Source organism: Oryzias latipes, chromosome 10 (assembly GCF_002234675.1).
Source record: "Oryzias latipes chromosome 10, ASM223467v1".
Lineage (NCBI taxonomy): Eukaryota > Metazoa > Chordata > Actinopteri > Beloniformes > Adrianichthyidae > Oryzias > Oryzias latipes.
The window spans coordinates 3,855,790-3,878,401 of NC_019868.2; the positions used below are offsets into that span (position 1 = coordinate 3,855,790).

The 22,612-nt window shown below is 43.4% G+C and overlaps 1 protein-coding gene and 1 long non-coding RNA gene across 3 annotated transcripts; one reads left to right on the forward strand and one right to left on the reverse strand.

Annotated features, from left to right (window-relative positions):
- Window positions 1-803: 803 nt before the first annotated feature.
- Window positions 804-10,764, reverse strand: gar1 (GAR1 ribonucleoprotein). Of its 2 annotated transcripts, none has more exons than XM_004086492.4 (7): window positions 10,677-10,764; window positions 1,993-2,247; window positions 1,618-1,772; window positions 1,485-1,544; window positions 1,272-1,398; window positions 1,109-1,195; window positions 804-1,037 (listed from the first exon to the last, which is right to left on the reverse strand). In XM_004086492.4, exons 2-7 carry the CDS (start codon window positions 2,213-2,215, stop codon window positions 1,027-1,029), a joined length of 663 nt encoding a protein of 220 aa, XP_004086540.1. In that variant the 5' UTR covers window positions 2,216-2,247; window positions 10,677-10,764; the 3' UTR covers window positions 804-1,026. The 2 variants fall into 2 exon arrangements, with proteins under 2 accessions (XP_004086540.1, XP_020557401.1); XM_020701742.2 differs by lacking the exon at window positions 10,677-10,764 and adding an exon at window positions 10,541-10,557.
- Window positions 10,765-12,307: 1,543 nt separating this feature from the next.
- On the forward strand, window positions 12,308-16,853 carry LOC105353707. Its single transcript, XR_908426.3, has 5 exons — window positions 12,308-12,416; window positions 12,497-12,573; window positions 12,677-12,777; window positions 15,031-15,145; window positions 15,917-16,853. It is a non-coding gene; the product is annotated as an uncharacterized LOC105353707 (long non-coding RNA).
- Window positions 16,854-22,612: the final 5,759 nt, after the last annotated feature.

Below are 22,612 nucleotides of genomic sequence, written 5' to 3' on the forward strand. Positions count from 1 at the left end.
GGGAATTTTATGTAAAACCAGAGTTTTATAACGATCTATTTTCTGTACCATCAGTGAATGGAGTCTTTGATGAGGAAAAGCTTAGTCATCACAAACGGTCCTATTGTTGCAGCTTTTAATCCCCCTCCCAACACCTACAGAACAATTCTAATCTTTGTAGATAATCTGGGTTAGCTAGAACTGTATTTTTCATAATTGACACATCAGAAGAGAGAGAACTCCACCATCAACTGCAGCTCATGTGAAGGACGTGATGTGATGGATTTGAATGCCACTCTAGACGCTGCAGGAGGACCAAGAACCACAGAAAGGAAGGGATTCAACCATTTATACAGAATTCCTTTTTACAAAACTGATGTTTAGTGTAAAGCTGCAGGGGGTGGAAGTCCAACATTGATAGAAATCACGAGTCATGGTAAACGGAGAAATAAATGCTGCATTATCCAAAACTACTTGTAAAAAGTTAAATTTTTTAATAGTTTAACATAAAATGACTTGAAAATCAAACAAGAAAACAAAGACAGCCCAAAAATGGAATAAATGTCTAAAAAAAAAAAGGAAAAAAGAATTTTCTTTTGGTTGTCATTAAAGCGTAAATGATTGAAAATCTTTGTGGGATTTTTCAAAGCTGCAATTCAGTGAACATTTGAAATGTCGTTGCTCTCAAAGAGCTTTCCCTTCTTCATCCCTGAGCCTAAAACAGAGGGATTTTTGGAAATGACAGCTTCTCATCACTCATCCGTCTTCCAGACAGCGCAGCTGCTTTTTCAAAAGTCGGGTAAAGGAAATAAAACACACACACGTGTTTACAAAGCATTGTTTAATCAGAGCCTTAAAAAAGTGTCCATCCGTGGTTAAACCACCACAGGCTGAAATAAACCCGTTCATGAACGCACCACAGAGATGCGTCACACAAACCCTCCGAAGGAAAAGATCCAGGTCCACGGCTCTTCCAAAAAAACAGGAAGAGCCGCTGCTCCTCGTGAGGAGTCTGTCCCACGCAGATGGAGGGCCGCGCCTCCTCCTTTATCGTCCTCCTGCGAGGAAACAGCGACACAGCTCAGACGACACAAACAGCGCACAGTAGGACGCCTGACGGTGAACCCACCTCTGAATCCTCGGCCACCACCACCTCCTCTTCCTCTGAAGCCTCCTCCACCGCGTCCACCTCCGCCCCGCCCACCCCGGAAACCTCCTGAGACAGACCCGCAGGACCGTTACTCCTTTCTGATTCCACGACTGTCATGCAGTCATGTCATGTCATGCCTCACCTCCACGACCTCCTCCTCTTCCTCCACCTCGCCCGCCGCCCCGCCCTCCCCGGGGCGGACCCTTTTCCCCCGGAGGCCTGGGCAGAAACCTCTGCAGTGGGAGCAGCTTCATGGGGTCTATGTAAAACTGATAGAGAGGGGTGTGAGTGTCCCACAGACACAGCAGCATTCAGCCACACAGCAGGAGGAAGAGGAGGAGGAAGAGGCCTTTACCTTCTGCAGCTTCTTGAAGGAAGACGCCTTCATGTTTTCAGACAGTTTGACAGAAAAGTACTGCAGGACTCATAAGGAGCATGCTCTCATGCCGGTGTTTCAGACTCGCTCCGCTCACGCACCAAAAGGATACGAAGTCCCGCAGCTGCCCGAAGATCTCATCCACTTTCCCGATCTGCTCCTTGTTTTCCAGGTAGACCGGAGCGTTGAAGTAGGGGACTTTGTTCTCCTCGGTGGTACACTTGCAGACGATGTCATCTTCACAGGGATGGACGAACTCGCCCAGAGCTGCAGAGACAGGATTGAAGCAGGCGGTCACCTCGTGTCAGATCCTCTGAGGTGTGAAAGCGTTTGTGTTCCAGGCTGCAGCTGTGTCCCCGTTTACACGCGTGTGACCCCGTTATGCCAACCAGGAACCACGCTGAGAACGTGACCTCCTCTGATGACCTTCAGGACACAGCAGCTGCTCCTAACAGTCTGCATGGACGCCTCTACTGGCTGCTCTTACCGACCACATGCTCGGGGGGGCCATAGTCCTGTTGCCTGTTAAAGCCCCCTCGTCCACCTCCGCGTCCAAACCCTCCGCCTCTGCTAAAGCCGCCTCCTCCTCCTCGGTTGAAGCCTCCTCCCCCTCTGTTAAAGCCGCCTCCTCCTCGGTTAAAGCCGCCGCCTCCTCCTCGGTTAAAGCCCCCTCCTCGTCCGCCGCCTCGTCCGCCGCCTCTGAAAGACATCCTGGTTGGATCCTCGCCTCACACACAAACACCTGAGAGAGTGGGAGGGGCCAAATGAGAGGGTACATTTAATTACAATACTGCCCCTTTTATCTCGCCCACAACAGCCCCACATTCTTCAAGGGTGGTGTTCTACGTAAGTAAGTAAATCTTTATTTATATAGCACTTTTCTCAGAGAGCGACTCAAAAAGTGCTTCACAATGTTAAAACAATATAAAATCAGTAGTGAAACCCAATAAACAAACACAAGCATAGAAGTAAACAAACAAACAAGCAAAAGTGAACACAAATAAAAGTCAGCTAATAGCTCTCTTAACTTGAGCTTTAAAACACTCGACTGAGTCAATCTGGCGGAGAGACGGGGGGAGGTCGTTTTCTGCCTGAAAGGCGAGGTCTCCCCTAGTTTTAAAACGAGTCTTTGGAACACATAAAATATTTTTATCAGTGGAACTCAAGGAACGTGCAGGAGTGTAGGGAGTTAAAAGGTCAGAAATATAGTTCGGGGTTTGTCCGTGCAGGGCTCTAAAAACTAAAATCAAAATTTTAAAATCTATTCTAAATTTAACAGGAAGCCAATGTAGAGATGAAAGCAGAGGGGTGGCATGAGTGCGCTTTTTGGTTCCAGTTAAAAGCCATGCAGCATAGTTCTGGACCAGTTGGAGACGTTTAAGAGACTTTTTGTTAAAACAAGTAAAAAGAGAATTACAATAGTCTAAACGAGAGGAGATAAAAGCATGGATGATCAACTGAAGGTCAGATATGGTTAACATTGTCTTCAGTTTAGCCACATTCCTTAAAAACAGTTTTTGACCAAGAGCTTTGAGTGAGTCTAGAGACATAGATTTGTCAAACCAGACACCAAGATTCCTGAGACTGGCCTGGACAGAAGAGCTCAGTGAACCAAGGTGTCTTTTGATGGCGGGAATTTCCTCATCAGAAGCAAAAATGATTGTATCCGTCATAGTAGGGTTCGGGAGTAAATGGTTGTCATTTAACCAAACTCTAATGCTGGCCAAGCAGTCTAATAGATACGATAGATTTGCGTAATCATTTTTTCCAAATGAGCAATAAAGTTGAATGTCATCAGCATAAAGATGATACAAAATATTTGAAATTTTGCTGATGAGTCTCCCAAGGGGAATCATGTAGAGAGTGAATAGAATGGGTCCCAATACGGAACCTTGGGGAACGCCAAAAGACAGGATTTCTGCTTCTGAAGATAGAGAGTCAACACAGACCTTATAAGATCTACCACTGAAATAGGAGACGAACCAGCTTAGGACGGAACCAGATAAACCGTAGTCGTTATGAAGACGGTTGAGCATGATTTCATGGTTTACAGTCTCAATTGCAGATTTCAGGTCTAAAAGAACGAGAACAGTGTATTGACCAGAATCTGCCGCCATGAGCACATTGTTGGAAACTTTTAAGAGAGCCGTTTCAGTTGAGTGGTTCTTTTTAAAGCCAGATTGGAAAAGGTCACAAATGCTACTTTGTTCTAAGAATGACCTTAGTTTCTCCACTACAACCTCCCCCAAGATCTTAGCAGTAAAAGGAAGTTTTGAAATGGGACGGAAATAATTTGGATTAGAGTGGTCCAAGTTAGGTCTGCTCCTCCATCCACTCATGACCTCATCAGAAGGACTGAAAGGGCTGTATTTATCCCAGAGAACACACAAGTTCACGCATGTCTGAACGTAAAAAACATGTGATTTTACAAAATACTTTTGTTGTGAAATTATAATATCTGTGTATCAGATGATTAGGCAAAATGCAAGAATAGGTAAAAAAAAGATCTTTTCTAGGTTAAAAGGCCTTTATCTTGAAAAGTGGTTATATTATTGTCTGGTAAGTAAACTTCATTACCCACCATGCATTTGATTGATTTATTTATAATTACAACAAATAACATTTGTAGAGTTAGTTTAAAGTTTCACAGAGGCCGTGTTCATTTACAACCCAGCCTTGTCTCATCCTTTTTAAATACATCTTGTTAAATTGATATTATTCTCACCTAACTACTTCTTTGTACTTAAAATATTGAAGTCAAAAAAAGCAATTAAAACGTGTAATTTTGCTCGGCTTTATAATTTAATATAAGTTTATCTTGTGTTTGTATCCCCCCTGGCGTGTTCTCTGAACAATTCATGTACAGTTTATTGTTCTTTGCTGTATTTCACATGTGTTCTGAAATTAAAAAAAATAAAATAAAAAATAAAAAAGGAGGGAGAAACTCATATAAGCTAAAGGAAAATAAGGAAGACTTTCCAACAGATCATAGAGCTTTTTGTGGAGAAAGATCGACACACAGACTCAAAAAGTAAGACCAAACATGTTTTTCAATGTTTTTTGTTTTTTAAATAACATGGGAGTAAGTGGATAAAAATGTAAGTAAAATCATTTTTTTATGTTTTTGATCATTTTCACAGACAATATTTGATAACTGATTAAAGCACCAGAATTTGAAGTTGGAAAAATAACGGAAATAGTTACTAAGGGTCAAATGTGTGCTGAACACATCTGTACACTTTATTTGTTTACAGTACATTTGAATAATTTATACACAGGAAGAGAGTTCTATCCATCTATAAAAGAAATATTCTCTGTAGGACAAATATGTTCTTGTGTGTATTTTATGAGCTGTTAGCTACTGTTGGATGAAAGGTGAAATATTTAGTTTTATCATCGTAAATCTGACTCCAGAGGAGTTGGTGACTCACCAGCCATCAACCTCACCGCACATCACTGGAACGCAGTATACAAACAAACAACAGTAACAACAACTAACTATACAGGTAAACATTAACAACCTTTTTTAAAGTGCAAAATAGAGCAAAAAGTGAACAAGTGCCGCTTAAATTAGTAGGGCTGCTGCTTTAATTTTTCTGTCTTCATGTTGCGTGACAGGAACACCAACATGTCAAACTTAGCGAAGACCTTAACGAGGTGACGATGTTTCCAGCTGCACTGAGTACACGCTCCGATGGAGTGCTCTAGCGCAGTGTTTTTCAACACCTGTGGAAGATGGTCAAGTGTGCCGTGGGAGATTGCCCTCATTAACTGATCTAAAATCATTTCCCATCTCCAGGATTTCAGCTCTGTGTTCATCCAAACAGGTCCTGATAAAACACTGAGTAGTTAGAAATATGAGAGATCATAAAATAATTTCTTTGTGTTTGTTTTATTTTATTAAAGACACTTTGATAAGAATAACAGTACTGCGATTTAAAAAAAAAGTCCCGCACCTATAACTGTCTCCACCAATCATTCTTGGGGGGCTTAATCACATGTCATTAGTCTGACCAATCAGAGGTCAGAAGTTAAAGTCGCCACTTCCTTGTTCCGATTTAGCTGATTAAGTCTTTCAGTTGAGTTCCAACATAAATAGCAGCTAAAGCTCGTCTTTAGCGGAGTAGCTTTCCACAGAATCCGGTATCAGACCGTGGAACAAGTGAACAAAACCATGAGATCTGTTGTTAAACGTCTTAAAACCACAACGAACACACCTCAAACTGTTTTTAAATCTTCTAACTTAACTTTTATTAAATCTTTTAGAAAAAACAGCTGCAGCTTCCAGCTTTTTCTGCCACAATTATCTCAAAAATGCATGTGAGATTGTAGAGGGGCTGTAGATCAGTACAGACTGAGTTTCTCCTTTTTTTTTTTTTTTTTCAATTTTTGGATGATGTTGTGCCGCGGGATTTTTTTAAAGGTTAAAGTGTGCCGTGGCTCAGAAAAGGTTGAAAAAAGCTCTAGCACATACAGACAAATATTTTCTTGCCACTTTTGACAGAAGAGGGAATCGAGCCTGACCAGGCAAGGGGATCAGAGTGCAGATCCAGGGCTTCCTCCTGCAAATATCTCCTGACTTCAGTGTCTGCACGGATTCTTTTTGGACTGTTGTAGCTACGCTTAGAGCTGTGACGGTGTGGGATTTTTGATCACCACGGTGATGAACCAGCAGGGGGTTAACCGACTGTTCCTCCCTTGCGCAGGAGGATGCAGGCTTTTTACCCCAGAAGCCCTTGCAGTTTGAAAATAGAGCTCGCGGAAAAAGTAAATTATTAGCAAAGACGAATGTTTTTATTATAGTTCAAATCCCACACCATATGCAAGCCTGTAACTTTAAAAAAAACCCAACAAGAACAGGAGGTGATGAGTCATCACTGCAGTGATGCGGTTATCGTCACACCCCTAAGTAGGGTTGGGCGATGTCCCTTAAATTGGCCGTTGACGATGTTTGCCGTCAACCATCGGGATGGACGATGACTTTTTTCATTTTATTTCCCAACTAATGACTAATCCGCGATGATCCAGTATAAACAGAAGGAAGTGACTTTAACAAAAAAAGTAACAAAATAGAAAAGAAGTAGTCCGCTCCCGCACTTCACTAGTGAAGTGAACCGGCGGAGTGCGGATTTACAGCTTTGTGTTTGATGGGAAGGGGGGGGGGGGTGTACATGAGCGGTATGTGTGGGAGATTTAAGACTGCGATCCGTCCCGCAGCTCTAGGGGTACTAGCTACCGAACTCAGAACCGGGTCTAAAAGTGTGTGTCTGACTAGCTGTAACTCACTTAGGGGTAGGGTTGTGCCGATGGACGATATCATCGTCCATCGTGATGGGTGACTGACATCCCGATGGAGAGACCACCATCGTGATGCCACGCCCCCGCCACGTTGCGCGTCGACACCATAAGCCGCGGTTACATGTACAAAATATTTTGATGGGATCAATGGTCGGATTAGAATCCAACCGTGTAGATGGGCCCAGAAAAATGTTTTCAGAATATATAAACGTTCACTAAGGTCACAATTTCGGTCGGAATAAATCATTCGCACATGCGCAGTTTGAAAACCGGAAGGGGATACAACTTCCGCCGAGCGGCTTTTTTTCCCAAACTTTATTGAATGTAACAATTCAATACAAAACGATAACAGGGCCGAGCGGCTATATACATTGACATGTCAGCTCGGTAAAATACGAGATGATCTAAACGTGCTTTTAATAATGTTACGGTTATTATGAAACACCTGTTCGCTCATCATTTGAATTTTAATCCGTGTGGTCAGTGCTTTTTCTGAACGAAGCCAGGATTAGCAGTATGCTAACACGGGCTAACAACATAAGCTTTGGGTGGCGCTGCATCCTGTGAATAACATCAGCCTTTATTTAGTCGGGACACGACTGGAAACACAAATCCACGTGATTGTTTGAATGTTTTCTAAGGACTGAGCGACATTTCTGCTTTGATGCTTAAACCTCTGTGTGTGCTGACGATCCGAGCTGTGCTCAGACACACGTTGGTCGACCCGGTTCTGAGTTCGGTAGGTAGTACCCCTAGAGCTGCGGGACGGATCGCAGTCTTAAATCTCCCACACATACCGCTCATGTACCCCCCCCCCCCCCCCTTCCCATCAAACACAAAGCTGTAAATCCGCACTCCGCCGGTCCACTTCGCTAAATGCGGGAGTGGACTACTTCTTTTCCATCTTGCTTGTTACTTTTTCTGTTAAAGTCACTTCCCTCAGTTTATACTGGATCATCGCGGATGAGTCATTAGTTGGGAAATAAAATGAAAAAAGCAAAATAACGAATAGCAGTTATATAAGAACGAAAAATGTAAAAAATCCCCCCCCCGACGATGTCATCGTCCATCCCGATGGTTGACAGCAAACATCGTCAACGGCCAAATTAGGGGACATCGCCCAACCCTATGTCTGACTGAGCACAGCTCGGATCGTCAGCACACACAGCGGTTTGAGCTTCAAAGCAGAAATGTCGCTCAGTCCTTAGAAAACATTCAAACAATCACGCGGATTTGTGTTTCCAGTCGTGTCCCGACTAAATAAAGGCTGATGTTATTCTTACATGTTTACGTGCAGCCAGCAAGCAGCACCACCCAAAGCTAATGTTGTTAGCCCGTGTTAGCATACTGCTAATCCTGGCTTCGTTCAGAAAAAGCACTGACCACACGGATTAAAATTCAAATGATGAGCGAACAGGTGTTTCATAATAACCGTAACATTATTAAAGGCACGTTTAGAAGATTGGCTCGTAAATTACTGAGCTGACATGTCAATGTATAAAGCCGCTCGGCGCTGTTTAACATTGTTTTGTATTGAATTGTTACATTCAATAAAGTTTGGAAAAAAAAGCCGCTCGGCGGAAGTTGTATCCCCTTCCGGTTTTCAAACTGCGCATGTGCGAATGATTTATTCCGACCGAAAGTGTGACCTTAGTGAACGTTTTTATATTCTGAAAACATTTTTCTGGGCCCATCTACACGGTTGGATTCTAATCCGACCATTGATCCCATCAAGATATTTTGTACATGTAACCGCGGCTTATGGTGTCGACGCGCAACGTGGCGGGGGCGTGGCATCACGATGGTGGTCTCTCCATCGGGATGTCAGTCACCCATCACGATGGACGATGATATCGTCCATCGGCACAACCCTACCCCTAAGTGAGTTACAGCTGCTCATTTCTCTGTAGAAGTCTATGGAAATTTGGCTTCTTGGAGACAGCGGGAACTTCCTGTTTGGAACTCTACGGGAGAGGAGTCACTCAGTCCAGTTCTCATATACAGTCAACTGTCTAAACAGAGGGAATTGTAAGGAACTGGGTTGAAAAATATGAAGGGTGTCAGTTGGTCTGGACTGAGTCTGCTTAGTTTGGTCCAGATTGAGTCCTGAGCGTTGCATTGGGTCTGTAGTCAGACTGCCTTCAACCGGACATTTCTGTTTCCAACCAACCAAAGCTTGTAAAAAAAAAAACGTGTGACTAAAGATCTCTTCAGTCATTGGCCAGGAATTACGAGGGCAGTCAAAGACTAGTGCACTTTGCAATCCCATTGGTCCAGTGGAGGCTGGCTGTAGGGCGGCTAACGGCAAGAGTCACTGATAAGACTTTATGACATGCAGATGGTCGGGAAAACAGTGAGAAGCAACGTGCGTCACATTAAAAGTTGTTTTAATGAGCCTGCATTTATCCAATCACATTTCAATGAGTTGCTGTGTCTCATCGTCATGGTTACTTCCTTTTCCGTTTACATCCCATACGGAGCGGCTACGGTGGCCATTTTTGGTTCCGTTGTTCCACTCTGGGAACAGACTGTATTCAGACTGAAGAACCTTAGAGTACACCAAAGCTCAGTCCGATTGGAAACGAACTGAGAGACCACCTCCACAGATGGAACCAAGCGGTTCCTGGTCCCGCACCAGGGCCCACTTGGGTTTATTCAGACTGAAAATTTGTTCCAGATTGTCGGGGGAAACGAACTTCTGGTTCACTTTAAGAGAACCAACTGTGTGGAGTCTGAATCCACCCATAGACTGATACTATGGGGTAAGGAATGTGTCAAAAAGAAACGCATTTATGAAGACAAAGTTGTGCGGCTGGTTAGAATCTGGACCAATCAGCAGGCTGTTTGTTGGCACATATGTCACGCTAAACTGAGACTTATGAACGTTAAATCAAAGATAGGGAAACAGCGAAATGAGACGTGTTAAAACGCAAAATTTTTTTTTGAAAGCAGAAAAAAATTTAAGAACTATTTAAGCAACTATTTAATACCTTCACTTGCTACTTAAAAAGTTTTGTTTGCAATGTGTTGGCATAAATATCACTTCATTCTCAAAAAATACGGCAGGACATCGCCATTATAATCTGTTTTTTTTAAACAAAACTATGATAAAGATAATTTCCCTTCTAGAAGATCAATAACATTTCAGAAAGTTTAATTCTGTTTTTAGTTTAATAAACGAGGCTCAACGCGCATGCTCACTCAGTTGAATTGAATATCGGGACTCTGTGTATATGCCAATGACCACATGGCGTATATTTGATACTTTTTTAAAGAAAAAAACAACAACACAATGAACAAAGAAAACACCAAAAGCTGAACTGACAAACGCACCAAAACCATGAGCTCCCATGATGCACCTCGCCCGCTGATTGCTATGGCAGTGGGCGGAAACCGAGTCGTTACAGTAAGAATGCAAACAAATGTTTTACTCCTTACAGTCTTACAAAATAGAGCACACAGATAGCCGCCCGCCGCTTTACAACCGCGGAGTGATCCCGTCAACGAATCCAGTCTTCAGCCGCGTGCGACCGTCCCGTCCCGTGTCCGCTGTGCAAATAGTGCGAGTGTTTAGCTGGCAAACACAGCGACACGACAGGTTGCAGTAACCAGAAACACGCGTGGAACCGTGTCCGGAACTTTAACGCGCCCTGAGGCTCCCCCGGTGCCTCACGCGCTAAAAAAACCGGCTTCGGTGAAAGGATCAGCGAGAGCACGTGCTTCCCGGAGCAGCTCACCGTAAACACGACCGTTTAGGCGCGAAACCACCGCTTTCCAGTGGGTTCTTTACACACCCCGCTCATCTGCTGATAAATAATATGACACGTGGAAAACTATTACCCAAGAAAATAAGATGTAAAGGCAAGAACTTACCTGTTATCGCAGAGGAAATGTCCACGTGACAACACGCGCAAGCGCAGGCTGCCGTAAAGGTTGTCTCTGATGTCGCACAGGAGGTTGCCAGATCAGATCATTTCCCGACAAAACTACGCAGTAAAATCAGTAAAGGCAAACACAACCCGGACTAAACTTCCCCCCACATAAAAAAGCTAAACTAAGACTTTTTAATGGTAATTTACAAAATCAAGATAGATTTATTTTATAAAAATATATAAATCAATAAACTATTAGTTGTCGTCTCCTTTTGAGTGATTTGTTGTTTTTATCAGTCTCTTTTTAATCTTTTGCATTTTCTGTGTGTATTTTCTACACAATTGTTCGTGCGGTTCCTAGTAACTTGAGCTGTATTCATAACTTTTTTTGTGGTATTTGCATCATTTGTTATTTAAAAACACTTAAAAAATTATATTAACAAGAAACTTAGCAAATGCAATAGGAAACCTCTGCTGCTGAGTTACACTACGATTTTCCTCTGACTGCACAACCATGACCAGAAATCCAACTTGCATCTGGATCAGACTTCAGCATGTCATTTTCAGGTGTTTGACTGCTTTAAGGTCTGTCACTGCTTCTTTTCATTTGTGAAGTAGGACTAAACTCAGTTTAATCTTTAAAGTAGAATAATATTGGTTATATTGTGTGGGCTATGTGTGAAAACAAAGATTTCAAACTTGTATATCAGTAATTTTTTTCACAATAAGCCTCACAATAGCTAAAGACTGAAATCAACCCCATGTTCCTTTTGACCTTTAGTTGACTGTAAATGTAAATCAGCACAATAATTTGTGGTTATTTTTTTTTACCTTATTCCATAATTTTACACCTCCAGTTCAATATGTTCAATTTTTTTTTGTTTTAGGTGTTAATTGTTTCTGTAATATTGATAGTTATTTGGATGAATACTTTTTTATGTGTGAATAATATTTTAAAGTAATTCTAAAGTAATTTACTACAGCTCTTTCTAGTGACATCTGGTTAACCAACAAAACTCTTTAAGCATAATTTCTAGAAAAACATTTTTTTAAATTTAAAACAAAACATCAGTTTTGAGAAAAACAGCCTGAATTTGTTCATTTTGCCAACTGCAGATGTGTCCAGCCCAAAGAGTTCCAAAGAAGCGGAAACATGACCGATCTGGCAACCCTTGTCTTCTTTGTGTCATAAGCCGACCTGCCCCGTCCTTAAAGAGACAGACCACTCTGACTTCATCAAAAGTTTCGCCAGACAGACGCTGCTCCAATAGTGGAGATGTTTAAGTGTTTGTTGGCTTTTTAAAATTCTGCTGCGCGGGTAACTATGGCAACAGCTGGTCAGGGAGGAATGCTTTTGTTTTCCGAGAGTGTGTGTGTGAGAGAGAGAGAGGAAAGAGTGTGTGATTGTGTTTGTAACCAGTCGTTGATAGTCACATGCACAAACAGCTGAAGCAGGTGTGCTTTCAGAGGTGCAAGGCAGCTGTTGCCTGGAAGCCCAGGAGATCCCTCACTGTGGAGGAGATGGAGGTTCCCCCACCAAAGACCCATGAAGTCCTGGTCCAGGGGAGGCGTCCTTTTAGGCCTTATGTTTGGCTTCAACTATCAGTTAAAACTCAATGAAATGACCCAATTTTATAACTACCCTAGTTATCCCACAAAGCCTCTCCATGAAGTCCTGGTGGAGATGACAGATGGCGGCGTGGACTACGCCCTGGAGTGTGTTGGAAGCCCGATGGTCATGGTGGGGGTCTTTACATCTTCTACCCTCAGTGTGCAGTTAAGTTTTGAGCACATGTGAGGATCTTGTGCTCACGTTCTCAGAGAGAGAGAGAAGGAGCAGATGGATCCACGTCCTGAAAGTCCTTCTGGGGCGCACTTGAAGTGGACCTACTTTGGGGGTGAAGGCAGTTTAGAGGCTGGATCTTTTGAATAACTTTAATCTGCATTTCCTGATAACATGTTAGCAGGGAACCAGAGTTAACCCGGTTCTTCTCTCCGAAGGCCAGAAGAGCGTAGTGGAGGTGCCTGAGTTGGTGGACGAGTATGTGAACCAGAAGCTGAAGATGGACGAGTTCATGAGCCACAACCTCTCTCTGGAAAAGGTCTGTAACCACTGCTATATTACTGTGGCTAAGGTTAGCATAAGGTAGTAAAAGAATGCATAAAGCCAAAACATCCTCCATCAAAAGCATTCTGGTTTCTGGTCACAACATTCCGCTTTCTTCACCTGTGATAAATCATGGTGTCAAAATCGATTCTACTCTAACATTTGATCATCATGTACGTCACCTCTCCAAAGTCTCTTTTTTTCCATCTCAAAAACATTGCAAAGCTCCGCCCCTCAGTCACCCAGTCTGATGGAGAAAAAACTGATCCATGCATTTATCTCCTCCAGACTGGATTACTGCAATGCTCTCCTTGTTGGGTTTTCTGGCAGGAGCCTGGATAAGCTCCAGCACATCCAAAACTGCGCTGCTAGGGTCCTGACAAGGAGACACAAATTTGACCACATCACTCCTGTTCTTCAGTCACTTCCCTGGCTACCCATTTGTTCCAGAATTCAATACAAACTATGTCTCCTCACCTACCAATGCGTCCATGAAACTGCCCCTGCCTACCTCAGTGAGCTCCTCTCCCCACACGCCACTTCAGGACTCCTCCGCTCAAATTTTACACATTGCCTTCATCAACCAAGGACCAGGCTAACCACAATGGGAGACAGAGCCTTTCAAGCTGCTGCCCCTCGACTCTGGAACAATCTTCCAGAATCCCTCAGAGCCTCACAAAGCCTTGGCACATTTAAAAAAGGCTTAAAAACTTTCCTTTTTAATAATGCTTTTTAGTACTTTTATTGTTGTTTTTTGTCTTACTTTGTTCTTATTTTAAACCATTGTTATTCCTGCCTTCATTGTAGTGCTTTGAGATTTTACCTAAAATGTAAAAAGCTTTCTAAATAAAATTTATTATTATTATTATTATTATTATTATTATAAAGCCAACAGAACCATTCTAAAGCTGAACGTTCTGAATAAACAATTATGCTAAAGTTAAACATCGATCCATTTTTTCTCAATCCGCTCCATCCCTTTCTGAGTCGCAGGGTTCTATCCCAGCAGAGTACATCCTGGACAGGTCAAAGTTAAACAAACGTGCACTCTTTTTGTGGTGTTTTAGTGTTGGAAAAATGTTTGTCCTGAAAAGTGAAAGTAAGACTAAAGTCCTGTCAACCTGAGCAGCATGGCTCCTCTTCGGACCACAGTTTGGATCTTCATAACTCTCATAACTCCATCCACGTCAAATCTTGTTTTCATTTTTACACTATCTTCACGCCCCTCCCCTCAGCGTCAGGTAAATCATGCCTCCCCTCTTCTGTGCCATCAACCTTTATCTCTTTTCTCTGGAATTGTTCCTTCCCTTTTTAAAGCTCCTGCTGTCACCCCAGTGTTAAAAAGGCGGAATCAGATCCAAGTAGCTGCAGTAACGAACCTCCTATTTCCCCTCATCTCAGAAATCCTTAAAAAAGGCCAAACAACGTCTAACTCAGATCTCTATAAGCCGTTCCGGTCTGGTTTTTGCCCCCCCCCCCCCCCCCCCCCACACACACACACAAAAAAAAAATCATTGGATTGGATTATTGAAATTCCCAGCAACCTCCTCCTTGCAGCACGCTCTGGATCCCTCTCCATCCTCACCCTGCTTGTCCTGCATTTGCTCTGTCAATCAACACCCCTCCCACCAGTTTTCTTCAAGCTCAACAGCAACAAAACAGAACTTCCTTTTGTTGGTACCAGATCTTTCTTCTCCAAAATAAACAGCTTTTACCCCCGGGTAAAGAGATCTCAGGATGATTGACCTTCTCACCGTATTTGAGTGTAAACTGAAAGACTTCTGGATGAACTAGCGTCTTCACTATAACTGTGTCTCTCTCTCTCACTGTAACATCTGTCGTCTCCTTGCATGGCCTCAAAGAGGCTTCAAATGAAAGATATAATTATTATTTATTTATTTTGTACAGGTGTTGCTGGTTACCCACCCCCATTTATAGCAGATGTGTGGGAAATTTGGGGAAAATTCTGGAAAAAAAAAGTTGTTCCCCGTCGAGGGGGAAAATGTGTGACGGGGGGTGTCTTTGGCTGATTATTGATCCATTTTTCTTTCAGCATTCAGACTGTCATCCGCCTGCAGGAGAAACAATGAAGGCTTCTTTCTTATCTGAATTTGAGTCTGAAAAAGGAGAAAATAAACTTCTCTTCTTCAATTACATTATTCTCCACTAGGTGGGAGCCTTGTTTTGTGAACGCCGCTGATCTCTGTGCTGCAAAAAACACTTCTTTTCTGATTTCTGAATTTTATAGGTTTTGACGGAAACAGGTTTAAATATGAAGCCTTTGATTCAGATTCAAGCAGCATCTGCAGACAGAATCCCACTGGATCCAAGATGATCCGGTTCTGGAACAGCTTCTGCTGAAGGTGAGCTGAAAGGCATGCAGAGCAGCGCAGTGTCTTCATCAGCCGCAGACGGCTGACTATTTTATAAGCTGATGAACAAAGACACAGGACAAATATCTTCTTGTTAAAGCTGAATCCACAAATAAATGCTAATTTTACTATAATGTAAAAAGTGCATCACAGAGGACAACACACATGTGATGTCATCAGGAAGTGATCAGTCCATCATCACAGTCCAATGTGTGGACACACTTTGAATTTAGCAAAGTCATGTGACCATCCAGTGTCTAGAATGTTCTAAGAATGTTCTCTTTGGATTCTGTGGATGTGGAAAAACAACAGTGGTGAACTTTAGGAAACTAGAATGTGAATGGATTTGACATTTATTCTAGTTTACTTGTTTGTTTGGACACATATTTCATTTCCACTTGATGATCTGGAAGAAATCCAAGAATCTGGAAAACTTCACTGTTCAGTAGCAGGAATTTCTCTCTGAGTCACACTGGTGGAAGTTTTAGATAAAGATGTTCTGGATCCATTTTAGGTCAGTGAATCAGATTGTTTAAAATGAACCAGTATTGACTATGAATGGTATCAGCAACCACAAGTTATTACATGAATCTAATGGAATTGTTCAAATGATTCATTACACCACAGACCAGCAAAAAACATCCATGCAAGGCAGGTTTCATCCTATCTGAGGTCACACCCACGATGCCCCAATCTTCCCTGCAGCGAGTCTCAGGCCAGATGAGAGCGGAACCGTTTTGATGAAATTCATTTCCTGTGCAGGTTTTCGGCAGCATTGGCCTGACTGTTTCATGCTGTTGTCGATGTGGGTCATCTTTTAAAGAAGGAGCTGATGCTGCGTCAGTTTAAAGAACAACTTGTGTGGCTGAGGCCTTCCTGAACCTCAAACCCTCCAGAGGAACTCATCGTCGTCTCCTTGCCAAACCAACACAGGTTGTGGTCATGGTCCCGGAGCCTGTGACGTCCTTTCTGCTGGAACGCGATCAGAAAACAAAGAAGAAGACTCGACCACACAGCCCTTCACACGTGCACAGTCACGAGGAGGTCCGTGCACGACAGCTCTAAGCTTTTGTTGTCTTTAGTCTGACAGTAAAGCAGTAATTGAGAGATTAGCTGAGGCTCTTTTGGGGACACTCCCTTGTTTGGTCTCAGGCACACCGTTCAGCCTGAGCAGGAAGGGCCCCCCCTCACAGAATTAGCAGTCTGGTTCTTGGCTGGGTCCAGAAATGACCTGCAGTGACCTGTCGCTACCTTCCGAGCCAACACCTTTGTTCTTAGCAACACCAAGACATAAATTCCATTGGTTTAGATCTAAGAAAAGTGCCCTTTTATTCTGAGCGTGGTGCCCCCTGGAGAGCAGATGGGAACAGTTGACTGTCTGGATCATGGAGGACTTTTTGAAGAAGAATTATGCTGTTCTATCAGAGAACCTTATTAAAAACATTAGCAGTTGGCTTTTATGCTCAGGTAAAAAAAAAGGATATTTTCTTCCTGTTTACCTCCCAGATTACATCATCATCAACCTTGCTACTGAGAAACACAAACAGTGTCTGCACTTCAGTACATGTTCATGTTCTTCTCTGCATGAGGAGGAAAACATCACTGATGTCCAGCTCTGTTGGCTGTTTGAAGAGGACGTTTCTGCTGGTACTGGAAACGGGCCACAGAACCCCCCAAACTCCAAATAAAACATTAAAATATCTGAGTTTCCTGCAGCAGAAAGAATCGTGTAAAGGAAAAACTCTGAGAGGAGTTTTTCTCTGGTCTGACATCATCCAAGTCTTGCTGCAGTTTCAAGGCTGCGGTGAGATGAAAAACTCCAAATGAGCGTGCAGTGAGTCACAGACGGCCACAGTGGAGTTCATCATTCTGTTTTGCTGCCCTGCTCACAATAACTCACTGTTTTTCTTAGATGAGCCTCGCAAATCAGAGTCCTTTGGCTCACTGGCTGGCCACAGAAGGGCTGGGCCGCTCCCAAAGAACCCACTCCATACCCTGCCGAACACTTGTAGCTGTGGTGCGTCGGCCCATTACTCACTCTCAGGAAGGCCCAGAAGGAGGGGCTGGAGGTGACCTCGCCAAGTTTATATTTACGGCTTGTTCATATATGTTGGCTGCAGATCTTGGAGGATGTGGAGCCAAGAAGTCTGATCCAGTTTGGTAAAACTTTAGGCTCAAACTCGAGTCCATCCGTCTTCTTCCAAAAGTTCTCCTATTCAGGGACTCAGGGGGGCTGAAGCTTTCGTCACCATCCCATCAGACACATTCACGTGCACACACACGCACGTACAGACAAAGGGCTATTGGACATCCTTTGTTCCTCAAAATGGGCTTCTGTCTCATTCAGCTCTGACTGAGTTTTGTCTTAGACCCAAACAGTGAAGCATCTCTGACTGACTGCAACATCTTTCCCTGCAGCTGGAGAGACAGTTCTGAGAAATCAAAACCACAAACTCGTCTGCAGATTTCATCTTTCCAGCATTAAAGCGAGAAGGATCTGTGAACAGGATGGAGTGGTGGGGGGTGTTACTCCAATGCTGCAGAGGAGGGAAGGATGAGGTGGCAGATGTGTGTTGGAAAAAAGATGGATGCATTAAATGTGATTCTCATGGGGGACTGCAGGAAGGCGTGGATCCGAGTCTGCAGCTTCCTGGGGGCAGCAGGTCAGCTGACTGTTGAAAAAAAGTTTGCAAATGAGGCCTTGAGTTTGTGTAGAGTTTCTGCTGATAATCAATCCATTTCACACAAGACAGACGAGTGCTTGTTAGCATGATTGAAAACATCCTACACAAACTTTACGGCTGATCTGTTGGAAACATGCATAGTGACAAGGACGAACCAGAGACTAAAAACAGACAGAACAGAAAACTGATGTTTGAGAATGAATCAAAATCCCTTTTAGGGGAAATAGAATTGGGTTAACAGTTCTGAAAACCATTTTGTTTACATATTCATTCAATCTTCCTTTTTGTTCTCCAGTCTCAGTCTATTGAAAGAAATAAAAATGAGAAACCTGAAATGGGAAACATTTCCAAACAAAGTAAAAGTTTTTTGAAGAATAAATTTGTGTTTCTGCTGTTTCATGTTAAATAAGGAAACATTTCCAAACATTAAACTATAGTGTATTTCAAATGTCTCAGACTACAGTGGCCCTGAAGTGCAAATCACACCATTGACCATTAATCAAAATAGAATTCTAGAACCAGAAGACAATTTAAACAATGAAACTAACTAAAAAATAAACATTTGGAAAACAACAGTAATTTTCAGAAAGTACACAATGAGCACAAGAGGAAAGCAGAAAAGGTACAGTAGGTGCAGTGGGACATCACTGATTGGATGATGACGTTTGTCCATCATTTCAACAGGTTGTTATTTGGCATGAAGTGATGCTGCAGATCATCATCCAATCAGTGATGTCCGGTAGTGTCGACCTTTTTCTGGTTTCTCATTGTGTTACATACAGGTGTTACCAGAATCAGAGGACCTAGAGAAAACTGCTCCTAGCTGTGGCTGGTGTTGACAGATGTCCTGAGGCCTTTTAGAAATGAGTTTTTAAGAAGCTCCACTTATGCAAGGTCAACGTTCCTGCCAGAAAACACAGATTTCAACTTTACCCGTGGATTAAGCACCAAATATGTCGTCCTAAACGGATCGGATTGGACGTGGGTTTTATTCCTACCGTTTCACACTGAGAAAATCAACAACTCGTTGCTTCCCCCCTGCAGACCCCCCCCCCCCCCCCACACACACACACTTTTTGTCTGACAGTTGCCCCACATCTTAGCTTGATTTCGGTGTGCTGCGTGTTTGCCTTCCTTTCCCAAATCCCACAGAGCAAACACCAGGACGACGGATTAGCCCGATATCAGCCCCGGCACTGGATACACAAAGAGAAATGTCAGCGCGTCCCGGGGGGGTCATCAGCGAGCCCTCCATCCATCCATCCGTCTGTCCATCCGTCCATTTTCTATCAATCCATCCATCCATCCATTCATCCATCCATCCATCCATCCATCCATTCATCCATCCATCCATCCATCCATCCATCCATCCATCCATCCATCCGTCTGTCCATCCGTCCATTTTCTATCAATCCATCCATCCATCCATTCATCCATCCATCCATCCATCCATCCATCCATCCATCCGTCTGTCCATCCATCCATTTTCTATCAATCCATCCATCCATCCATCCATCCATCCATCCATCCATCCATCCATCCATCCATCCATGTGTGGGAGAAAGAACAGATGAGGGAGAACCAGCTGTAAGGAGACCATCACTAATCTTTTAGACAAACTCCTCTCCCCCCGTTGAGTCTTCCTTATTCCATTATGGGTCTATAAATATGCCCCCCCCCCCTGCCCCCCTCCTCAATAACTCTCACAATGTCTCTTTTGACTTCTGAGTTGGACTTCAGTCTGAGCTGCAAACACATCTTATTCACTGCACCCTCCTCCTCCCCCAGACTTATTGGTTTACTTTAATTAGTGACAGTGAAAGCGGGGGCACATGGAACCCCCCCTGCAAACAAACTGGGAGCTGAGTGGGGGGGGGTGTCGGTGGGAGCAGCACTGATGCTGCTGCGCAGACGGAAGAGGACACATGGTGTAAGCAAACAGGCATAATTGCATTAGACTCCCCTGACACACAAGTGATCAGCCTTCCTGCATCCCACAGCACAACAGACCCCCCCCCCAATATGTTTCCACTCACACACAAATTCCCTCTTTTGCAAATTATTAATGCAAACCCTCAGCATCATTGATCATTCAGCACCACAACAGAGGAATAATGATGCTTTAGAGATGGACTGGCAGCAGGGCTCAGATTCAACGCCTCCTGTCCGTGATGTGCAGCCTGTTAGAATTCATGCACGAGTGTGTGTGCAGCAGTGCACGTGCAGCAAACAACTGTTTGATACCTGCATCCTCAGACTGCAAGACAGGAGAGTCTGAGCAAACACATATGTTTGAAAGGGATGTTCCCGAAGGGATGTTCCGTCTGAACCCTGGTGGGCTTGTAGGTGAAAATCTCATCCTGATGGAGACATCCAGAGGACACACACTCTGCAGGAGACACTCAGGGCCTGACATCACATCTTCATTTGATTGGCTGTAACCCTGGTAATGAGTTTCCCACCAGGGGGCGGTACAATCAACCACATGAGCACTGATGCTCTCAAACATCTTCAACAATCTATATATATATATATATATATATATATATATATATATAACTCAATGAAGTTATATTATATATATATATATCAATGAAGCTGTGGAAAACCACCCTTGAAGCCAATGGGAAGCCACTTGCACAAGTGTCCATCAAATGTGGGATATACCAAGGTGACGCTCTGTCCCCACTGCTGTTCTGCATAGGTCTGAACCCCCTCAGCCAAATAATCAACAAGACTGGCTATGGATACCGACTCAGAAATGGGGCCAACATCAGTCACCTCCTCTACATGGATGACATCAAGCTATATGCTAAGAGCGAGCGTGACATTGACTCCCTGATCCACACCACCAGGATCTACAGTACTGACATTGGGATGTCATTCGGGCTCGAGAAATGCAGCCGGATGGTGACAAAGAGAGGCAAGGTAGTCCACACAGGAGGGGTCTCACTCCCAGAAGGAACAATAGCAGACATCGAGGACAGTTACAAGTACCTCGGAATTCCACAGGCAAATGGCAACCTGGAGCAGGCAACAAGGAAAGCTGCAACAGCTAAATACCTCCAACGGGTAAGGCAAGTCCTGAGAAGCCAGCTCAATGGCAAAAATAAGACCCGGGCAATAAACAGCTACGCACTGCCAGTTATCAGATACCCTGCAGGAATAATAAGATGGCCAAAGGAAGAGGTACAGACCACGGATGTTAAGACACGAAAGCTCCTTACCATGCATGGAGGGTTCCATCCCAAATCCAGCACCCTAAGACTGTATGCTAGCCGCAAGGAAGGAGGCCGAGGACTAGTGAGCGTAGAAGCCACTATCCAGGATGAAACATCCAAGATGCATGAGTACATCAAGCTCAAGGCCCCAACTGACAGTGTGCTCAGTGAATGTCTCAGGCAATGGAGAGCAGAGGATACAGTGCTGGAGGACAGATCCTCATGGGAGGACAAACCCCTGCATGGGATGTACCACCGGACCATAACTGAAGTGGCTGATATCAAGAAGTCCTACCAATGGCTAGAAAGGGCTGGCCTACAGGACAGCACTGAAGCACTCATCCTGGCAGCTCAGGAACAAGCCCTGAGCACCAGAGCAATAGAGGCTCAGATCTACCACACCAGACAAGACCCAAGGTGTAGGCTGTGCAAAGAGGTACCTGAAACAATCCAGCACATAACTGCAGGGTGTAAGATGCTGGCAGGTAAAGCATACATGGAGCGCCACAATCAAGTGGCTGGAATAATATACAGGAACATTTGTGCAGAATATGAACTGGAAACCCCAAGGTCAAAATGGGAAACACCCCCGAAGGTGGTAGAGAATGAAAGGGCAAAAATCCTGTGGGACTTCCAGATCCAGACTGATAGGATGGTATGGCGAACCAACCAGACATTGTAGTGGTGGATAAAGAACAGAGGAAAGCCGTTGTGGTGGATGTGGCAGTGCCAAGCGATGGAAACATCAGGAAGAAGGAACATGAGAAACTGGAGAAATACCAGGGACTCAGAGAAGAACTGGAGAAAGCATGGAAAGTGAAGGTGACAGTGGTGCCTGTGGTAATTGGAGCACTCGGGACAGTAACCCCCAAGCTGGAGGAGTGGCTACAACAGGTACCTGGAAAGATCTCAGACATCTCAATCCAGAAAAGAGCAGTGCTAGGAACAGCTAAGATACTGCGCAGAACCCTCAAGTTCCCAGGCCTCTGGTAGAGGACCCGAGCTTGAGTGAGAAACCACCCACGAAAAGGGTGAAAGGGGCAAGTTTTCTTTTATATATATATATATATATATATATATATATATATATATATATATATATATATATATATATATATATATATATATATATATATATATATATATATATATATATATATATATATATATATATATATATATATATATATATATATATATATACAGCATTTGAAGTAACCAAATAAAAGAGAAAAACTTGAATTTAGATTTGGTTCTTTCATTTAATTATTCTAGAAAAATATGTTTTAAGGCGCTGTAATCGAAAAGATGATTACCGTAATTCCCAGACTATAAGCCGCTACTTTTTTCCTGCGCTCACAGCCCTGCGGCTTATACTACGACGCGGCTTATGTATGTTTAAAAGTAGTTAAACACGTGAAAATGGGCGGGTGCGGCTTGTAATCGGATGCGCTTTATAGTCCGGAATTTACGGTACATTTCAAAAGTCTGAAGTGAATTGTAATCTGAAAATACTTTTTTATTAAGACCCACTCTGTTATCTAAAATATTTT

What these genes read in the sequence shown, in the direction of transcription:
- gar1 (XM_004086492.4), bottom strand. Translation starts at nt 2,215, where the DNA reads ATGTCTTTCAGAGGCGGCGGACGAGGCGGCGGACGAGGAGGGGGCTTT. An exon ending in CCTTCAAGAAGCTGCAGAAG is followed by an intron (nt 1,399 to 1,484) that starts GTAAAGGCCTCT and finishes CCTCTCTATCAG; the next exon opens with TTTTACATAGACCCCATGAA. An exon ending in AAGAGGAGGAGGTCGTGGAG is followed by an intron (nt 1,196 to 1,271) that starts GTGAGGCATGAC and finishes GGTCTGTCTCAG; the next exon opens with GAGGTTTCCGGGGTGGGCGG.